This window comes from Liolophura sinensis, chromosome 10 (assembly GCF_032854445.1).
Source record: "Liolophura sinensis isolate JHLJ2023 chromosome 10, CUHK_Ljap_v2, whole genome shotgun sequence".
NCBI lineage: Eukaryota > Metazoa > Mollusca > Polyplacophora > Chitonida > Chitonidae > Liolophura > Liolophura sinensis.
The window spans coordinates 10,356,827-10,374,238 of record NC_088304.1 but is presented as its reverse complement, the minus strand read 5'-3'; the positions used below and the strand labels follow the sequence as shown (position 1 = coordinate 10,374,238).

The following is a 17,412-nucleotide window of genomic DNA, read 5'->3' as shown; positions in this document are numbered from 1 at the left end:
AGTTAGGATAATATGTCTTACAAGATTTGCATTCCTTCCCAAGTCCTGTAAGTTAGTGAATGACGTGTGTTTTACTGTGTGTGGTTCCCCTATTTTGAGGTTGTGAGTATTATGTTCAGGTGTGCCTGTATAGACAACAGTCAGGCCCAGCAGATGGCCAAACAGTGGACCCTGGAAATGGACTATGCCCTCGTTAATTTCATCAATGCCACCTGTCGGCGATTGGCCGTTTGTCCTGCTAGGCTCCACCCACATGAAATTTACATCACAGAGTCGCACCTGGCCAATGAGAAATACACCTGTCTGCAAGGTAAGAATTATGTTTTATGTGGTACCAGCTTTACCAGTTATTCTATCCCGGTGTATTGTCTGTCCCGACGTAGGTTGAGGCATCATAGTGTACATTTCATTCCTTCACGTGAGGTCATCAGCTGAATGTTATGCCTCTCAAAAGTTAGTCCTTCTTGGGAATGACTGACCTGACCATTTGGTCCGATTTTATTTATTTTTTTTTTATTCATTTATGTATTTGATTGGTGATTTACGCCGTACTCAAGAATATTTCACTTATATGATAGCGATCAGCATTATGGTGGGAGGAAACCGAACAGAGCCCGAGGGAAACCCATGACATCTGCAGGTTGCCGGCAGACAGAGAGGCTCTTGGGTCTTTTCGCCGAGCTGGTGTGTTAACCACCTCGGCTAGTCCAATTTTAAATAACCCCATTGTTTAGAGCCACCTTTTGTTTTACAGCAAAAACAGGTTAAATGATATTGATCAAGATAATTTGGATTGTTTTCTGAGATTTTTACCAATTGACACCATACCAGTTCTGCTTTTGCAAGTTTTGGACGATGAGTACAAAGGTAAAAATTTTCTGTCGCATTGTTTGATGACCCAGCACAGACATTTTAAATCTTACTCTTAAATGCTTTTGACCCCGAGTTCAGTAAAATTGCCTGACATGACATCATATATGCCTAAGTATATCAAGTGAACAATATTGCACGGAACACACTAACGATTTTGTGTTTGAGAACACTTCGATTATTTTTGAGTATGGGCGACAGTGAAATAAATAAATAAATATTGAACTGAATGTCATACCTTCGTGGCTGTTAATTTTTCAGGGGTGCCCTCAGAAAGCCTCCGTCTTCGTTTCACTTTGCTTCAATCCCTCAACAACAGCCTGGAGACGTTTTTCTTGCCTCTGATCGATCTTCGCCCTGCCAGTACCTACAGCCGCAGCACTGCGGCCATTTTGTCTCAGGCTCGCGGGCTCCTCTTCTATGACACCAAAGTCAACCTGATGAACCGAGTGCTCAACGCGACGGCCAAGAGGAAGCCAGACCAGGCCGCACCAGAAATATCCCATGATCCTTTAGAAAGTATAGGAGGTATGAGATTCATCTTCACTGTGTCAAGACGCTATACATGTACATTTACGGAGTAATATGAAAGCATAGCCACCTATATGCCGTAAGGGTCGGGCTGGTCTTTAGGAGCTGGAAATTCATGGATGCTGTGTGGAATGTTTCTTAGAAATTTTTCTATGCAGGTGACAGCCATTTTGTAGAGGTTTAAATACAGGCTGATTACATCTGGGCAGAAATTTAAAAAATACCTTTCACTAATACGATCGATCTGAGTTTATGTCCAGCTCATGTAGGCTTACTCTCAGTGAATGGAAAGGCCTGTTAGCAACCTGCAGATGGTTGTGGGTTTCCCCCAGGCTCTGCCTGGTTTCTTCCCTCCACAATGCTGGCTGCATATTCTGGAGTAAGGCATAAAACACCAATGAAAAAAATAAATAAAAAAATACCTGTTTCGATTGTAATTCCTTAAAGATTTTAGCTCCATGGCCTTTGAATTGGTGAAATTTTCTTGAGTATGGGATAAAAGAAATGAAATAAATAAGTAAATGAAACAAAGGTACTTGTAGAAGTATTGTGTTCAACATCAAAAATGCTGGCTTGATAGAGACTTGATTCCAGTTAAGATGTCTAGCATCGCCACCAGCGGAGGTGTCAAGTCTGATGGGAAATGCTTGAGTCCAGTCAAGTGAAGTGAATAGGTTCACAGAGACATACAGCATATTAGCAGATTGAATCCTGAAGGACATTTTATTGCCCAGAAATGAATCAGAGAGACTTTAAGTTTATAGAAGTCTTATCATATTTCATTTGCTGTTGCTGTAGGGGAGCGCCGTGACTGTATGAGGTCAGGATTCTGTCAGGCGTACCGTCAGCTAGCGGGCGTGGCCTCAAGTCAGCTGTGTGTCAGGCTGGCGGCCGGAGGGGACCCCACCTACTCCTTCAATGTCAGACTGACAGGAGAGGAGGTTCACGGGACAAGTAAGTCTGTCTTATTCACACAAAGCAGGTTGGAATTCTAAAGCTTTTTCATTCACCGGGCTTCTTTGAGTTTTCAGCCCATAAACATGACACTCTTATGCGCACTTGTTTTTCATTACACAGACTATAACATAGACTTAATCTGTTATCTGGATGAGTTATCTCAAATATTGATAGAAAGCCACATCTTCATGGGATCTAACTTTTGAACAACGTTTCAAGAATGGCCTAAAGGTTACATTATTGTTACTGAATAAATTGACTGTGGTGGCATTGTGGATAGAGGTTCTGCCTCATGAGCCGTAAGTCTGGGGTTCAATCCCGAGTCAAGTCTTTCATAAGACTTTAGCATCGGAAACCTTGATATTACCATGCACCTTAAGAGGTTCAGAAGTACTAGTTATCTCGGTGTTAGTATGGACATGGCTGTCCAGTGAGGTATCTTCAGGGCCTGGGTAATGGTTATCGACAAGTTATCGACAAAACTTTACTGTCTCATCAATGTCTTATCAAATGCCACCTAGTTAATCATCATATGTAATCATCTTGTTTTAATCTAATATTATTTATTCATTATATATTCATATTGTATTCATATTTCATTATTTTGTTTTAGTTGGTTTGAGTAGATTATGTAGTTAGTTTCTATGTCCATACATTCAAATTCCTTGATCTTTACACTGGATAGAGCAAGCTCCTTGGAACTTTACTCCTGCCATATGTATATCATGCTCCAATTCAGTGTGTTGTTTTTGTGTGTGCATGGTGAATAAATTAAATCAAATTAATATGTCAGCATTTGATCTGCACTGCTACAAGAAGAAAATAATGTTGACAGCAATGTTAATCCCCAGTGAAACATTCAAAACGAAAAAAAATTTAATTTCATTTTGGTGACAAAACTACATTGGTTTGGCTGCCCAAATAAGAGGTTGATAAAAAGTTCAATTTAATGAGTCTTGCGGAGAAGATTGCCCTCAGAATATGCCTGAATAAACATGTAAACATGTGAAATGGTTGAAAAATTGTAGTATATCTTGTCACTTATAAATCTAAATTTGGAAGAGCAAGTATTTAACTTGCATATCTCTCATCTGGTTTTTGTTTCGTGATACTCATCAAGGCATGTTGTTGCTGTTGTAGGTGGCTCATTCCGTCACTTCCTGTGGCAGATTGCGCGTGAATTACAGAGCCCTATGCTTAACCTGCTGGTCAGCTCAAACAGTACAGGCCAGACGAGCGGCCGGTGGATCATCCGGCCCGGCAGGATGACCTACGCAGAGGAGCAGCTGCTCAGATTTCTTGGACAGGTAAGCCTAACCTTTTAAGACCAGCATCAATCTCTGTTCTTTCTATTCTTCATGGTTACATGGTTATAGTTCCATATAGTACTCAGTGCGAAGTGAAGAAGTCTTGAGTTTGGCTTCAAGCAACAATCGAATAGCTGTGTCTGCCATTCGTGCTACACTAGCTTTCCATTCTGATTCTGACACTTACGCCTTGTGTTGATTGCAGAACTGAAAGCTATATCTGTTCTGATTGTAGCGAAGACATCAGTGTCTGTTTTGATCATAACATTGACACCAATGTCTGTTTTGACTGTAACATTGACACCAATGTCTGTTCTGATGCAGTAATGACATTGACGTTTGCTCTGGTTCTAACATAGACACCAGTGTTTGATTTGACTGTAACATTGACACCAATGTCTGTTTTGACTGTAACATTGACACCAGTGTCTGTTCTGATGCAGTAATGACATTGACGTCTGCTCTGGTTCTAACATAGACACCAGTGTTTGATTTGACTGTAACCTCTTGACATCTACAGAATCAGTTATCAGCTGAACATTATCAGTTTGTATATTTTGTGTGTTCCCAGATGCTGGGCATGACGATACGTGCGGACATCCCGTTTGGCCTTGACCTCCTGAGTGTGTTTTGGAAGCCGCTAGTTGGCGTTCCAGTCGACCCAGTCACTGATCTGAAGGAAGCAGACAGCTTGACCTACAACTACATCAAGAAACTGGAAATGGTTTGTACACCATGATCATTGCAGTATTTATTATTTTTTGGCTGAAAGTTTTACGTCTCATTCCAACATGAAGTGATTACAGAAAAAAAATTCAGCCCAAAACTACATAAACCTTGAGCGAAGAACATAAATTGCTCGAGTACCAAAACATAGAACCGAGCCCTGATGAGTCATCATTTTTTTATGCCTGATCATAACTATGGTGTCAAGCATATTCACATGATATCAAAACATCTGAATCCCCAATCTTCACCACACGTAGCTGGAAGCTAAAATGGTGTATTACTACGTCCAGGCAAAATCCCCAGAATCTTATCGAAATATTTCTGTCTTATATATTTATGTCTTCAGCATTAAACTAAATTTCATATTTCGGAAGAGTTTTTAATTTTACTTTTTGTCTTGAATTCCAGGCGGAGAGTGAGTCAGAACTCTTGGCTCTCTGTTCAGATGTCTATAACAGATTTGTCTACCCTTCCCTGACCGGCGAGGAGATGGAGTTAACACCAGGGGGCACTCAACAGCCTATTAAGTATGTGACCTATTTGTTAAGCTTTTTACATGTTAAATGGCAAGATTTGCATGCAGTTTATCCAACTTTTATGTTTTTTTATATTTTATGTTTCTTGATTTTCCAACAAAATATTATTTTAATTTTCAGTCTGGGTAGAGAAATACTCTGAAAATATGTTTGATACAACACCAGGTGAACGTGCGAAAAGGTTGAAGCCAAAAATGGGATAGTTTAGTCCATACCCAGCTGTGCAAATTTTAAACTTTTTAACTCTCCGGAAAAAAAAAAAAAAAACCATCAAGCAAGAAGAATGCGATTTGCAAGGTGAAATTGTTGGTTGGCAGAGGAGACTATTAAAATGACCTCTGATAGAAGGTTGTTAACCTTTGACCTGAGATGGCTATACAATAAATCATTGGAGGGAGTTGATGGTGATGAAGTGGTTAAGGTGTGTGCATTTTAATCCTTGGAGTCACACTTGGACAGAGCTTTTTTAGATTCTCCGATTTCTATTGGTCTCAAGGCCTTGATGGCAATAAGCAGTTGACAGTTTGCCAGTAACTTGCTGGAGGTCAGTGGGTTTTTTTCCAGGCACTCTGGTTTCCTCCACCCATAAACCTGGCTGTAATTATATGTTTTAGTATGGCGGTGAAACAGTCTGTTAAATAAATAAATAAATAAAAAGATTGCTAGCTCCAGTATACCTACTTCGTAGCTATAGTAATGAGCAGACAATTGATTGAATTAACAATTAATCAAGGGAAAACTACATTTTCAAGCCAGATAATAGGTGCTTGACATTTTTGAAAACATATCTTTGGGGAAAGCGGTGAAGACGCATACTGTTGATGTTATACATGCATGCTCTAATTATTCAACATTTTCGCATGTTTTCAGGGTGTTTATTTAACCCTATTCCTAGGGCATTAATCTGTGTAGACTTATAAAATTACAATTTTTGTAAAGCTCTTGAATTGGGCAACCCAACCAATGTAGTTTTGTCTCCAAAATCAAAATTGCACTGTACATTGGTCTTTCCTGTGTGAAATGGTAGAGGAATTAGGGGTAATACTGGACGAACTATGTAACATGGATAATCTCCAAAGAGATATTTGCAAAAATGTCAGGCATTTATTATTGGGCTTACATTGTGTAAAAGGGCTTATGACTGATATCTATACACTGCGTTTGTCATTTTGCAGCTGGAGCAACAGACAAGATTATGTGGACGCAATCCGTCGTATGCGGCAGACAGAACTGACCAGCGAGGACCGCATGACGGCGATCAGGGCAGGCCTGGCCACCATCATCCCATTACAGCTCCTGTACATCATGTCCCCACTGGATATGGAGATCCGCACCTGCGGGCTGCCCTCTGTCGACCTCAACTTCCTCAAGGTTAGTTTGTACACGTGTAGCATTTAGAGGAGTAATAGTAGAAAATGCTGATTTAATAAATGTTAATGAATCAGTTGTATAATACCAAATGTGTTAAATGCTGTTCAAGATTTTTAGACAGGTTAGATGTGATATCAATGCTTGGTAGGGTGAATTTTAAATTTTTTCAGGTCAGATTGATCTGACCTTCCTTATGATCGTAACTAAGCAGGATTAGATTTTATAACCTTCAGAATTTTCTTCTTGGGTGGGTTTGATTGTTAAATATAACAAAAATTACGCCAACATTCTGTGAGTAGTTCTGTCAGAACACAAAAATTGACATGCTAAAAATAGACAAGTAGATGTACCGTTACCATACCGTAACCATACCATGACATCATCTTCCACATCACTCTGCTCTCTTAATGACGCAACTGGAAACAGTGTATTGAACTGGAATATGGGGTGGAAATCCTGATACTAAATCCACCCCACTCCTTGCAGACTCACACGATGTACCAGGTAGGGCTGATGGAGACCGATCCTCACATTGAGTACTTCTGGACTGCACTAGAGTCACTGACCCAGGATGACCTTTGCCGCTTCATCAAGTTTGCCTGTAACCAGGAGCGTATCCCACAGAGCTGTCCTTGTAAGGACGGAGCTACAGACACGGCTCACGTCCCACCCTACCCCATGAAGATTGCACCCCCTGATGGACCAGGTGAGTACAGCAGTTGGGTGCGCGTGTATTAGGATGACGGGGGGGGTGGGGGGGGGTTGGAGGGAGTGGGGGGAGATATTTGGTTAGCCAACATTCTCAGAACATTAGTTCTGTATTTTTGGATTTTGTGGTTTTGAGTTTAAAAGAGATTACTGTTAAAAGATTTCCTTTAAAGATCACTAGAAAAATGCATTTTTAGATGTAAGCAAAGGCCTTAAAAAGAGAACTCTTTATGGTGAAACTCATCTTTTCTCAATAGGATATCATCCAGTCTTCCAAACAAGCCTTTCTACAAAAGCTTTCTGAGGTTAATAAAACTGTCTTAATTGTGATGTTTGATATTTGAGGCTAAATACATACTTGTATACACCTAACATAGTTTGTTTCCACCACTTCATTTGAACTCTTCACTACAATTTATTTTGTAGTGAAGAGAAATCAAGAAGAAGAAGAAAGAAAAGTCAAAGCTCATCTGTGCTAACTTGCTGTGCATTTACATGTTTTTTGAGTTAGCAATAAAAGAAGCCATTATTCCATTTGCCCAGCATAGGCCCAAACGTCATGCAGTTGCAGCTGGTTTATTCATATTTCAAAGTTTGAGGAGGACCTTTGTTTTCTGTTCACAGGCAACCCAGATGCACGCTACATTCGTGCTGAGACCTGTATGTTCATGATCAAACTCCCACAATACAGCAGCCAGGAAGTGATGACACAGCGCTTAATGTACGCCATTCACTGTCGAGAGGACCCGCTCAGCGGTTAGACGAAGCGGAAAACACAACCATGGCAAACTAACAAACCAGAGCTGTACATGCACCAACCATAATAATAATCTACATTGTCTGATGTGGAAGCTTATTTTTCTGCCCTTTTGCATGTTTACATACAATACAATTCGTGGACCTCAATGCTGTCATTTCTGACATGAAGCTGCCTTGGCTTTAAAGTCTTGTACTGTTCTATTAACACATATTTATGCCTCAAAACCATCACACACTTAAATGCTGCAGAGTGCCAAGGAAACCTGATATTCTATACACAGAAATTGTCTCCAGTCTTTATATCACAGCATAATGGCAATTCCCTGGAATTCAAGGAAAATTGCAAGAACACAGAGTATCTTCACAGTCATGTCATATTCGTTGGTACACTTCAATACAGATTCCATTTTCGATAGTAAACCAACAATCTAGAGACCAGTGAAAGTACTGGGTCAAGCGAAAGTCCAACTGGCGTGTTCCATTCACTCCCAGGTGGCCACTGGAGGAGGTAGTGGCCACTGACGTATCATTCCATTGGCCACTGGAGGGGGACTAGTGGCACCAGTGCGGCCAATTAGCCTGACGTTGATGGCATGTTTTGTAGCGTTCTTACTTGCGCGACCTCTGGAACATTGGGACATCGTCGCACTCTGTCCTCCAGTGGCCACTTAATCTGCCACCAGTGGCGGTCGGATCGACAAATGGAATGACCCCTAATCACAACTTGGTAGCTAATTCGGTAGATGTGTGACTAGGCACTGTCAGTGGTGGTGAGTCAGAAACTCACTCACCATAGGTAAATCTTCAACCTTTTCAACCTGTGAAGTATTTTTTTCAGCATAATTTATGCATACAATTATTATGAAAATGACACTAAAATGGTTTGTTTGCGCCACTAAAGGTTCAAGCGTCATAAAACTGTGCAGATTATTTCTCTACACTCTTATAGTTCTCTCAGAATGTTTCAAAATATTGGTAGCAGAGGCGGTTGAAAAGGTTGCAGAATTAGTCAGTTTGTTTTCACTGGACTTGAGATCGTTATTTCAGTCATTAATGTGATATTAAAAAACCCAGTGTAAAGGTCACAACCTATGAGCTGTTCATAGATATTTCTGGGGGCTCTTAAGTCTTAATACTTAATGAAGGAGAAGATAGACATTTACAAGCACTCAAGTTCCATGGGGGACGATTCCACGAAGTAATTTCTGACTCGAGTCAAAATTTGAAATACGATGTCAAAGCTTATTTTGGGGTTTTAGAAATTAAAATTTTGTACCCCTCATCAATGTTATCTTAAGACAAATGTGTCCAAATTTCAACTTCCAGTACCAAAAGCTAAACATCGTACAAAGTTTTTGAATTTTGACTTAAGTCAAGAAAGGCTTTAAGGAATTGGCCCCAAATGTTGTCTTACTATTGCATTTGAGCCTTGACTTTGTATTGCATGCGTTATCTGCCTCTGACATCATGAGTACTGGCAGTGAATATCTATCAGATTTTTTGATATCGAGAGTGGATGGATGGGAATGCAGAACCTGTGTACATAACGTGTCACAAATGTTCAGATAGAAAAGGCCAACATGCCTGAAAAGGTATTGGTTCGTGAAAGAGAAGAAAGTGGTGAGGTCATGAATATGGGATGATTTCATGTAACATTTTTTTGGGGTGTTTTTTTTTTTTTTTTTTTTTTTGGTGTTTTTATGAGAAAGTTTCATTAATCAAGATATATCTTGAAGGGTTTGCGGGGAGGTGGGGGTTAGGGTCTGCTCATAAAAAATTGATCCATATCCATATGGGAGCTGTGTATCGTGTGCTCCTTTATTTAAGATTACACCAATAGAGTTATCCTTCCTGAAGGGAACAAAGTACTCTTGTATACATATCGGGAGAGTTGTTGTAGGATAGTCTTATTTTGTTTCTTTGATTCTTCATTCCAGGTACAGTTTTTTTTCAAGTAGTTGTTGGATTGTGTTCTTGTTTTGTATTTATTTCAAAACCCAGAAGAAAAACAAGCTCATTTTGCAACATAAAATATGTTTATATTGCAAATAGACGGATTTATGAGAGGTATGATTTAGTGATTGAACAAAATGAAGAGTGCTTAACATCAAGGTAACATCTGTTGCCATTTAATAAAAACATATGGAAATATTGTTCCAGAACTCATGAAAAAATAACCACATTTTTGCAACACAAAATGTTCTTTTATTGCAAATAGATGCATTTATGAGTGATGATATAGTGCTTGATAAAAACAGTGTTTGTTCTCAAAATCAAAATTATGTACTGCTATATTTTAGTTAGCAGATATTGAAACTTTCATGTTTCAGAATAGCAACTGTTTGATTTATTATGCGTGTATATTGAGCTTTTGTTTTCTGTGAAACTGAGGTAGAGGTTTTTTTTTTTTGGTTTTTTTTTGTAGGTGACATTCATGCTTCTCATGTAAATATGCACCAAGTTTAGGTTGTCACTTTCTTTTAGCAGAATTGAAGTCACAAATTTTCATCAACTTCTAATAAATATTGATTGAAAAAATGTGTTTAAAAAAAATCAAAGTTTCAGAGATCAAAAAAGCATAATTTTGGGGCTTGCTGAATTGCCAACCAGTGTTCATTTAATTGTATAAATTTTATCTGTATAATATATACATTTCTAATACAAAGTTTAAAGATACTGTATTGTAATTATTTTTTGGGTTTACGACCTTAAAGAGAACACCTGGATACAGGTATTTGAGGTTCTTATAACAGTTGGAACTACTAGAATTATGTTTTGTGTGTGTGTCACGTTTTGAATGTGCTGTGTGGATTAATGTGACTCGAGCTAATTTGCATAAAACTCTGCACAAATCTTTTATCGTTGAATATTTATAGCCTGTCTTGAAACTTCACAAGCCAGTGGCAGTTAGGAAGGATTCTGATTGGCTGGTTTTTCTGAGTCTTGAATAATTGAAGTTTGGACTGATTGACAGGTGGAACAGAAAGCATCTTTTCATTGGCTTGTGACTGAATTTGTTTGACTGGATACCTACATAGACAGAAGTTGTACATTTCCCTTTTTTCAAGAGCTTTGTTTGATCTGTGGAAGATGTTGAAGTTTGAAATTTTCTTGCCCATTAATAATTAAGGCAGATGAGAACTTTATTGTGGATGCGGTGTTGCTAGAGCTACTCTTCATCTCTGTGTATTGTATCGTTTTCATGTAGGTGTAGAAGAGCTATTTATTGAATGCTGTTTGAATGGTTGTCTCAACTCTGACAAATTGCCCAGATTTGCCCAGAGAGCAATAAACAACTGGTTTTCACTTGAAATTGTCTTGTCTGTCTTTGTCTCTTTTGGCTGGAAATAGCAGAACCCACTTTCACAAAACTTTTAATGAATGATGTTGTCTGAAGGTTAAGGTAAGACATTTAAAAGGAAAGTTATGAAAAGTTTTGTGGAAGTATGGTCAGGTTCAAGATCTGAGAAACCCATATTTCAGCACAAGCACTTGTAAGTAAATAGACTTTACCAAGGTGGTGGTAACAGGTTTGCACGATTCAGGTTGCAAAAAAACATCAGTTCAGTGCACAGTTCAAACCGTACCAAACCGACTGTAGTGTCTGGTGTACCATATGCTTAAAATATAAGAGGCGATACTCCCCATCCTTCAGTTTGTTACAGCGACTGATAAATATAGGCTTATTCATGAAAACAGCTTGATTACCAGGTTATTAGGGAGCCAATTGCCTCGGAGAAGAGGAAAATCCATATGCTAAACATTACTGGATGGTTTACGTTATGTTATAGAATTTTATAGCTCTGTAATAGCATTGACTCCGCATTTGAGCGACAGAAGACAACTCTGAAGGAGAGATCGCAACAAATTCCAACTGACATTAGTCAACAAGACTGGAGAAAAGCAGAACATATCTTAAAATCTTTACTAACATCTGCACCTGGTATATCAATGGGCGCCCGAGAGCCAGTGAATGACAAATCAAACTTGCCCTTAAACTTTTCCAACGGATACAACTTTGACTACGAGTCAACTTTTCAAAGGTGTATGTCACAGGGGTATTCAAGTGTGCACGCCCTCCATTTGTATTTCTTCAACCCTTTCGCATGTTTGCCAGATGTTTATTCAAGCATATTCTGAAGGCATTACTCTTTGTAGACTGATAAAATTATAGTTTTTGTGAAGCCCTGAAATTAGTCAACCCTACCAGTGTAGTTTAATCTCCAAGATCAAATTTAAAATTTTCATAAATATCACTGAAATTGGATCTTTCATATCTGAAAAGGTTGAGGCATTACGGTAGATCAGATTGTTGTTGAATGTCATACTCGGGAACTTTCCACTTCTACTATAACATAAATATGTACGGGTGGAGGAAACTGGAGTGCCCATGGTAAAGAAAAACCAATGAACTTCTGCAAGATACTGACGAACTTTCTCCCAAGACTGGCATGGGATATTGATGGAGTGAGTGAGTGAAGGCTTAGGGTTTATCGTTGTAGTTGACAATTTTTCAGTCATATGATGATATATGAGGGCTTAGAGTGCATATATGTGTAATGTGCCTTCCTGTTGCAGGACAGATTTCCACTGTTTTTTTATCTAGTGCTGCCTCACTGAGACCACTTGCAGAAGGCAAGTAAGCCGTCCCACCCAAGCCATTATACTGATACTGGGTCCACCAGTCATTGCACTATCCCCTTAATGCTGAACGACAAACCAGGAAGCTACTACTTCCTTCTTAAGGTCTTGGGTGTGACCCAACCCAGGATTGACCCTGAATCTATCACCCCTGACGCGGATGATTTACCAACTCAGCCATGGGGGCCAGTCCCACAAACAAATGAGATTAGGGGAATTTTCTAATCCTCTGTCCAAGCCCAGGATTAACCCCATCCCACAAACAGGAGATTAATTTGATTTTATTGTGGCATTAAAATGATACCACAGAATTTTTCAGTGCTGTCATGCAGTTATATGGATGATGGCAACTGGAGTGCATGTGGTAAACCACTGACCTTTGGTAAATTACTGACCAACTTTTCCACATGTGACGCACAGATATGCACACAAGCAGACAAGTGGTCTTCAATGATCATTACACTGCACCAACATCTACACGAGCATCGCACCAAGGCATCACTATCAGTGAGACAAGCGAATCTACAAATTCCTTGTCTAAAGCTGGCTTTGAGTGAGTGAGTGAGTGCTTGGGGTTTAACGTCGTACTCAACAATTTTTCAGTCATATGACAACGAAGGAATCATTAGGGTGCATGTACGTGTAATGTGCCTCCTTGTTGCAGGACGGATTTCCACCGCTCTTTTATTTAGTGCTGCTTCACTGAAACGACTTACCGAAGGCAAGTAAAAAGCTGGCTTTGAACCCTCTCCTCCTGTGTCCTGATGATTTAATTGGCAACCTGGCATTGGAGCCAGAGATAAACAAATACCAACTCACACAAAACATTTTGGGGAAAAAAAACCTGCCAACTTTAATCAACGGTTTTGAAAAGTCATTCTCAATTCTTACAATTTATCTTACAATTTGTAACTTGCTTAAAAAGAACAAAGGTAATCACAGTTTTTCAAACTGTTTCTCCAGGCATCCAGGCCACACTTGATACACTTCAAACTGACCTTTGACCTCCATCCTGTTCACACCCCTGATCTGCTTCGTGTTTGGTATTCTGACAAAGAACAACAAAGATTTAATTTTTTTTATAAACAGGTTTTTCAAAGCATTCAAGAATGTTGCATCTGACCTTAAAAAAATCACAGGAAAAAAAAAGCACATTGTTAGAGCGCAGTATAAGGCATGGTTGAAAATGGCTGGAACATTTTTCCATTTTTGTGGTCCATCTTGATTAGGTCAGATTCTTGTTTAACGTCACACTCAGGAACTTTTCACTTACAGTTTGTAAGCTGGCTTCCCTACTGGCCGTATGGGAAGGTCTGACAGCAATCTGCGGATGGTCGTGGGTTTACTCTGGGCTGTGCCCGCTCTCTACCACCATAATGCCCATAATGCTGGCCGTTGTCATAGAAGTGAAATATTCTTGAGTACGGCTTAAAACGCCAATCAAATAAACCAAAGAACCTGAAAACACCTTCCTAACATAAACTGATTTCTCAGAATCGGGTAAAAAGACTAACTTAGTCATGAACAAAATTTAACGCCGACCCAACATTTAACTTATTAATCCGACACCTGTCAGGTTTGTAGAGCACATATAAAACCATCAGCCTTCCACAGGTACCTGACCAGCATGTGGATTTAAAAAGACAACAACAACAACAACGCTCTGTAATGAGTTAGCTTTCTACATTGTTGTATTCTTGTTTTATTCTGTACAAGAACACTGAAATGACAATTAAATGGTCAGATTTATGAACAAAGGTAATGACAAATTATTCACATTTCAATAATGTCACAACCCAGTCCTGTTTTAAATCCGGTTCCTTTTCACTTCAAAACTCGATAATACTTTGTTTTATACAAGCTTGAGGGCAATTCAAGGCAACTTATAGTTTAGACCTTGAAAAAAACTTTACATTCCTCTAAATGAGTTGGAAAACTTCACAGGTTTATAAACCCTGTTTATGTTTTTAGTCTTGACTATTTTGCTGATAAATAAAGTAATTAACTATGTAAATATACCTACTTTTGGATTTCGTCACAGACAAACTCTTGCGCTGAGCCAAACTCCTTCTGGAACCTGCTTGTGATCTGACCTTGGAGGTCGGTGAAGGTCGTCTCCCTTCCTGTAGTGTAAAAGACAGTTTGAATGAGTAGTATGTTTGAAGTTTTTACCATATTTTTAATATTATTACAGTCTCCATTTTGAGTGTTCATCATGCCAAACAAAAGGTGCTGCCTCACTCAAATATCATGTTGAAAAGAATTTACTTTTTGTGCTGAGCTCATCTGAGAAGTTATTCAAGTCCAACCTGCTCTCAAACAAGAGGGCATCCAAACAGCCCTAAGACAGTGTCCAAACAGCCCTAAGACAGTGTCCAAACAGCCCTAAGACAGTGTCCAAACAGCCCTGAGACAGTGTTCAAACCGCCTTAAAGAGGATGTCTAAATTGTCGTAAAGAGGATGTCTAAATTGTCGTAAAGAAGATGTAAAAACAGCAGTGAAGAGGCTGTCCAAACAGCCATAAAGACATTATCTGAACAAAATAACAAACAGGGCGTCCAAACAACCTTAAAGAGATTATCCAAAACAGCCCTAAACAAGAGAATGTTTTGAGAATAAGGGTAGCTCAACTGACTGAGCAGTTTGTAAAACTGCATAATGTTATGTCATACATTCAAATACTGACCTCTAAACCCCCAAAAAGTAAAACAGATATACAGATGTTATCCCCTGATTATATAGCACTAAGATCTTCCCATTAAATCAACAAAAAAGACCAAAATTGTTATAAAGGCCAAAACTATGATTGTTTATTGTATGCATAAGGATAGCAGAGCAGTGACAGCTGCCTGAAAGAGTGTGTACAAACAGCCCTAAAAAGGCTAACCAAACAGCCCTAAAGCTGGCCAAACAGCCCTAAAGAGGGTGTCCGAGCCCTAAAGAGGGTGTCCAAACAGCCCTAAAAAGGCTAACCAAACAGCCCCAGAGGGTGTCCAACCAGTCCTAAAGAGGGTGTCCACAGCCCTAAAGAGGGTGTCCAAACAGCCCTAAAGAGGGTGTCCAAACAGCCCTAAAAAGGCTGAACAAACAGTCCTAGCCTTAAAAGAGGGTGCCAAACAGCTGTTTTTAAATGGTAACAAATACATAGACAACTGACTGAAATGGCTGAAATCGCCTCTGTCAGAGAAAATCCAATCAGTCAGCACAAGGTCAGACTGGGCGGTAAGAATCCTCATCACTCAGAGACATCTCTCACACACTTCTGCACACTATCAGTTTCCTTATTCTTCACCACAGGCTGCTTGGTGGTATGTTACACGTCCAGTCACTTGCTAATGAAGACTACAGGTATTCACTAATATTTCACTTATACAAGAGTTAGTTTTATGGGTAGGGGAGGGAATATCAAAAAAGCCAGACGCCGAAAAGAAAAAGGCTTGTAGCAAAGAATTCAGCACATTTTCTTCCGTAATATAATTTCACTAATCATACACATTGACAGGTCACTAATACACAGGCAATCAGTATTACCTGTAATAAATAATAGATATTTTAAACAAAATAAAATGAAATAAGCTTTACAGCAAAGAACTATGGCTTCTCGATTTTAAAATGACCTAAAATTTTGTCCATGACTATAATTCTCATTTTTCCAGATTCTGAGAGTTCTCTACATATATATGCTCAGAAATTCATTCTGAAGTTTGCCTGGAAAGTAAAAATGATGTCATAAGATGAAGCACCTAAACTAATACTCTATGATGTACAATAGCCTATAAAAGTGCTTAGACCACTTACAGTATTCATATGTTCACTTTAAAGGAAAAGACCTCTAAAAACCAAAGTAAGCTTCACTTAATACACCACTTAAAACTATGCATATACATACTTCCGTTTATGTTTGTAAATTTTTGGTGAAGAGAGATAGAGGCATTCGAATTTTGAATTCTAAGGAGGGCTTTACGGACCATACTATCAGAGTTTAGGAAAACTGATGTCACAGGAAGATTTTCCAACTCTAATCACAACCCTGAGTGTTGGAATAACTCTTTTTATCCATGACTAAAAGATTACTGAAATAATGTTCACAAATATTCCTTCCTTGTGGTCAAAATTAGGAAAAAAAGGAGATGTGAGGTCAGAGTTCCTAGATACTGCCAGTATGGCGCATAAAGCCCACAACAGAATTCAAATTTTTAAATGCCTTTCCATAAATCTAAAAAAATTAATAAAAGTATTATTCACACATAGTTTTCAGATGTCTGTATAATGAACCTTACTTCATAATTTAGCATATTTCATATTATCTGTTACTTTCATACTTACTTACTGTATTGGTCGCCATTTTACTTCTGGTCTCTTTCTCAGGGAACTCTTTCTCTAAAGTACGCTTTGTCTTCTTGGATGCACTGTGCTCTACATCATCTCCACTTGGGAGAGCAGCTGTCCCACAGGTTGAATCAGAATGAGGCTCTGCACACAAACGACATGGGCTGGATTTGTCACCATGGCAACGCTGTCTGGTCATGTGACTAGGGCTTTCAGTCAAACTCCAGCATGGGCTGGATTTGTCACCATGGCTACGTTGTCTGGTCATGTGACTAGGGCTTTCAGTCAAACCCTCTTCTGGTTTTCCATTGTTCTTCTGCGATAGACTAATTCCATCAATTGTTTTTAATTTTACTGAACTGTCAGTATCTTTGCTTTCTACAGAGGTCATTGATCGAGTTCGGACACGAGTGAACGGAACAGAGATTGTGCCATGACGGTTACGTTCTGGAGAGGACTGCATCTGCCCTTGATTTTGTGTTCGTCCACCTTTTACCAATCTGCAATACAATTGAGATGTAATAAGTGTGAAACAAAAATAAGTTGTAGCTTTTAACTTTATGTACTGTAATTCCTTCAACCTTTTGCAAGTTTGCAAGGTGTTCATTCAAGCATATTCTGAAGGCATTATGCTGTGCAGACTGATAAAATCATATTTTTTATGAGCCCTGAA

At 39.1% G+C, this 17,412-nt stretch overlaps 2 protein-coding genes across 2 annotated transcripts in view; one reads left to right on the top strand and one right to left on the bottom strand.

The window, feature by feature from the left end:
* LOC135476867 (probable E3 ubiquitin-protein ligase HECTD4) overlaps window positions 1-9,431 on the top strand; it is a 68,785-nt gene extending 59,354 nt beyond the window's left edge. Inside the window, 9 exon segments of the mRNA XM_064757011.1 lie at window positions 120-310; window positions 1,132-1,398; window positions 2,200-2,355; window positions 3,499-3,665; window positions 4,237-4,389; window positions 4,803-4,921; window positions 6,106-6,301; window positions 6,788-7,007; window positions 7,634-9,431. Coding sequence (XP_064613081.1) covers window positions 120-310; window positions 1,132-1,398; window positions 2,200-2,355; window positions 3,499-3,665; window positions 4,237-4,389; window positions 4,803-4,921; window positions 6,106-6,301; window positions 6,788-7,007; window positions 7,634-7,770 — 1,606 coding nt within the window. The 3' untranslated portion in view covers window positions 7,771-9,431.
* Window positions 9,432-13,246: 3,815 nt separating this feature from the next.
* Window positions 13,247-17,323, bottom strand: LOC135476821 (uncharacterized). Its single transcript, XM_064756953.1, has 3 exons — window positions 16,741-17,323; window positions 14,433-14,532; window positions 13,247-13,457 (listed from the first exon to the last, which is right to left on the bottom strand). The coding sequence occupies exons 1-3, from the start codon at window positions 17,200-17,202 to the stop codon at window positions 13,426-13,428; spliced, it is 594 nt and encodes a 197-aa protein (XP_064613023.1). The 5' UTR covers window positions 17,203-17,323; the 3' UTR covers window positions 13,247-13,425.
* Window positions 17,324-17,412: the final 89 nt, after the last annotated feature.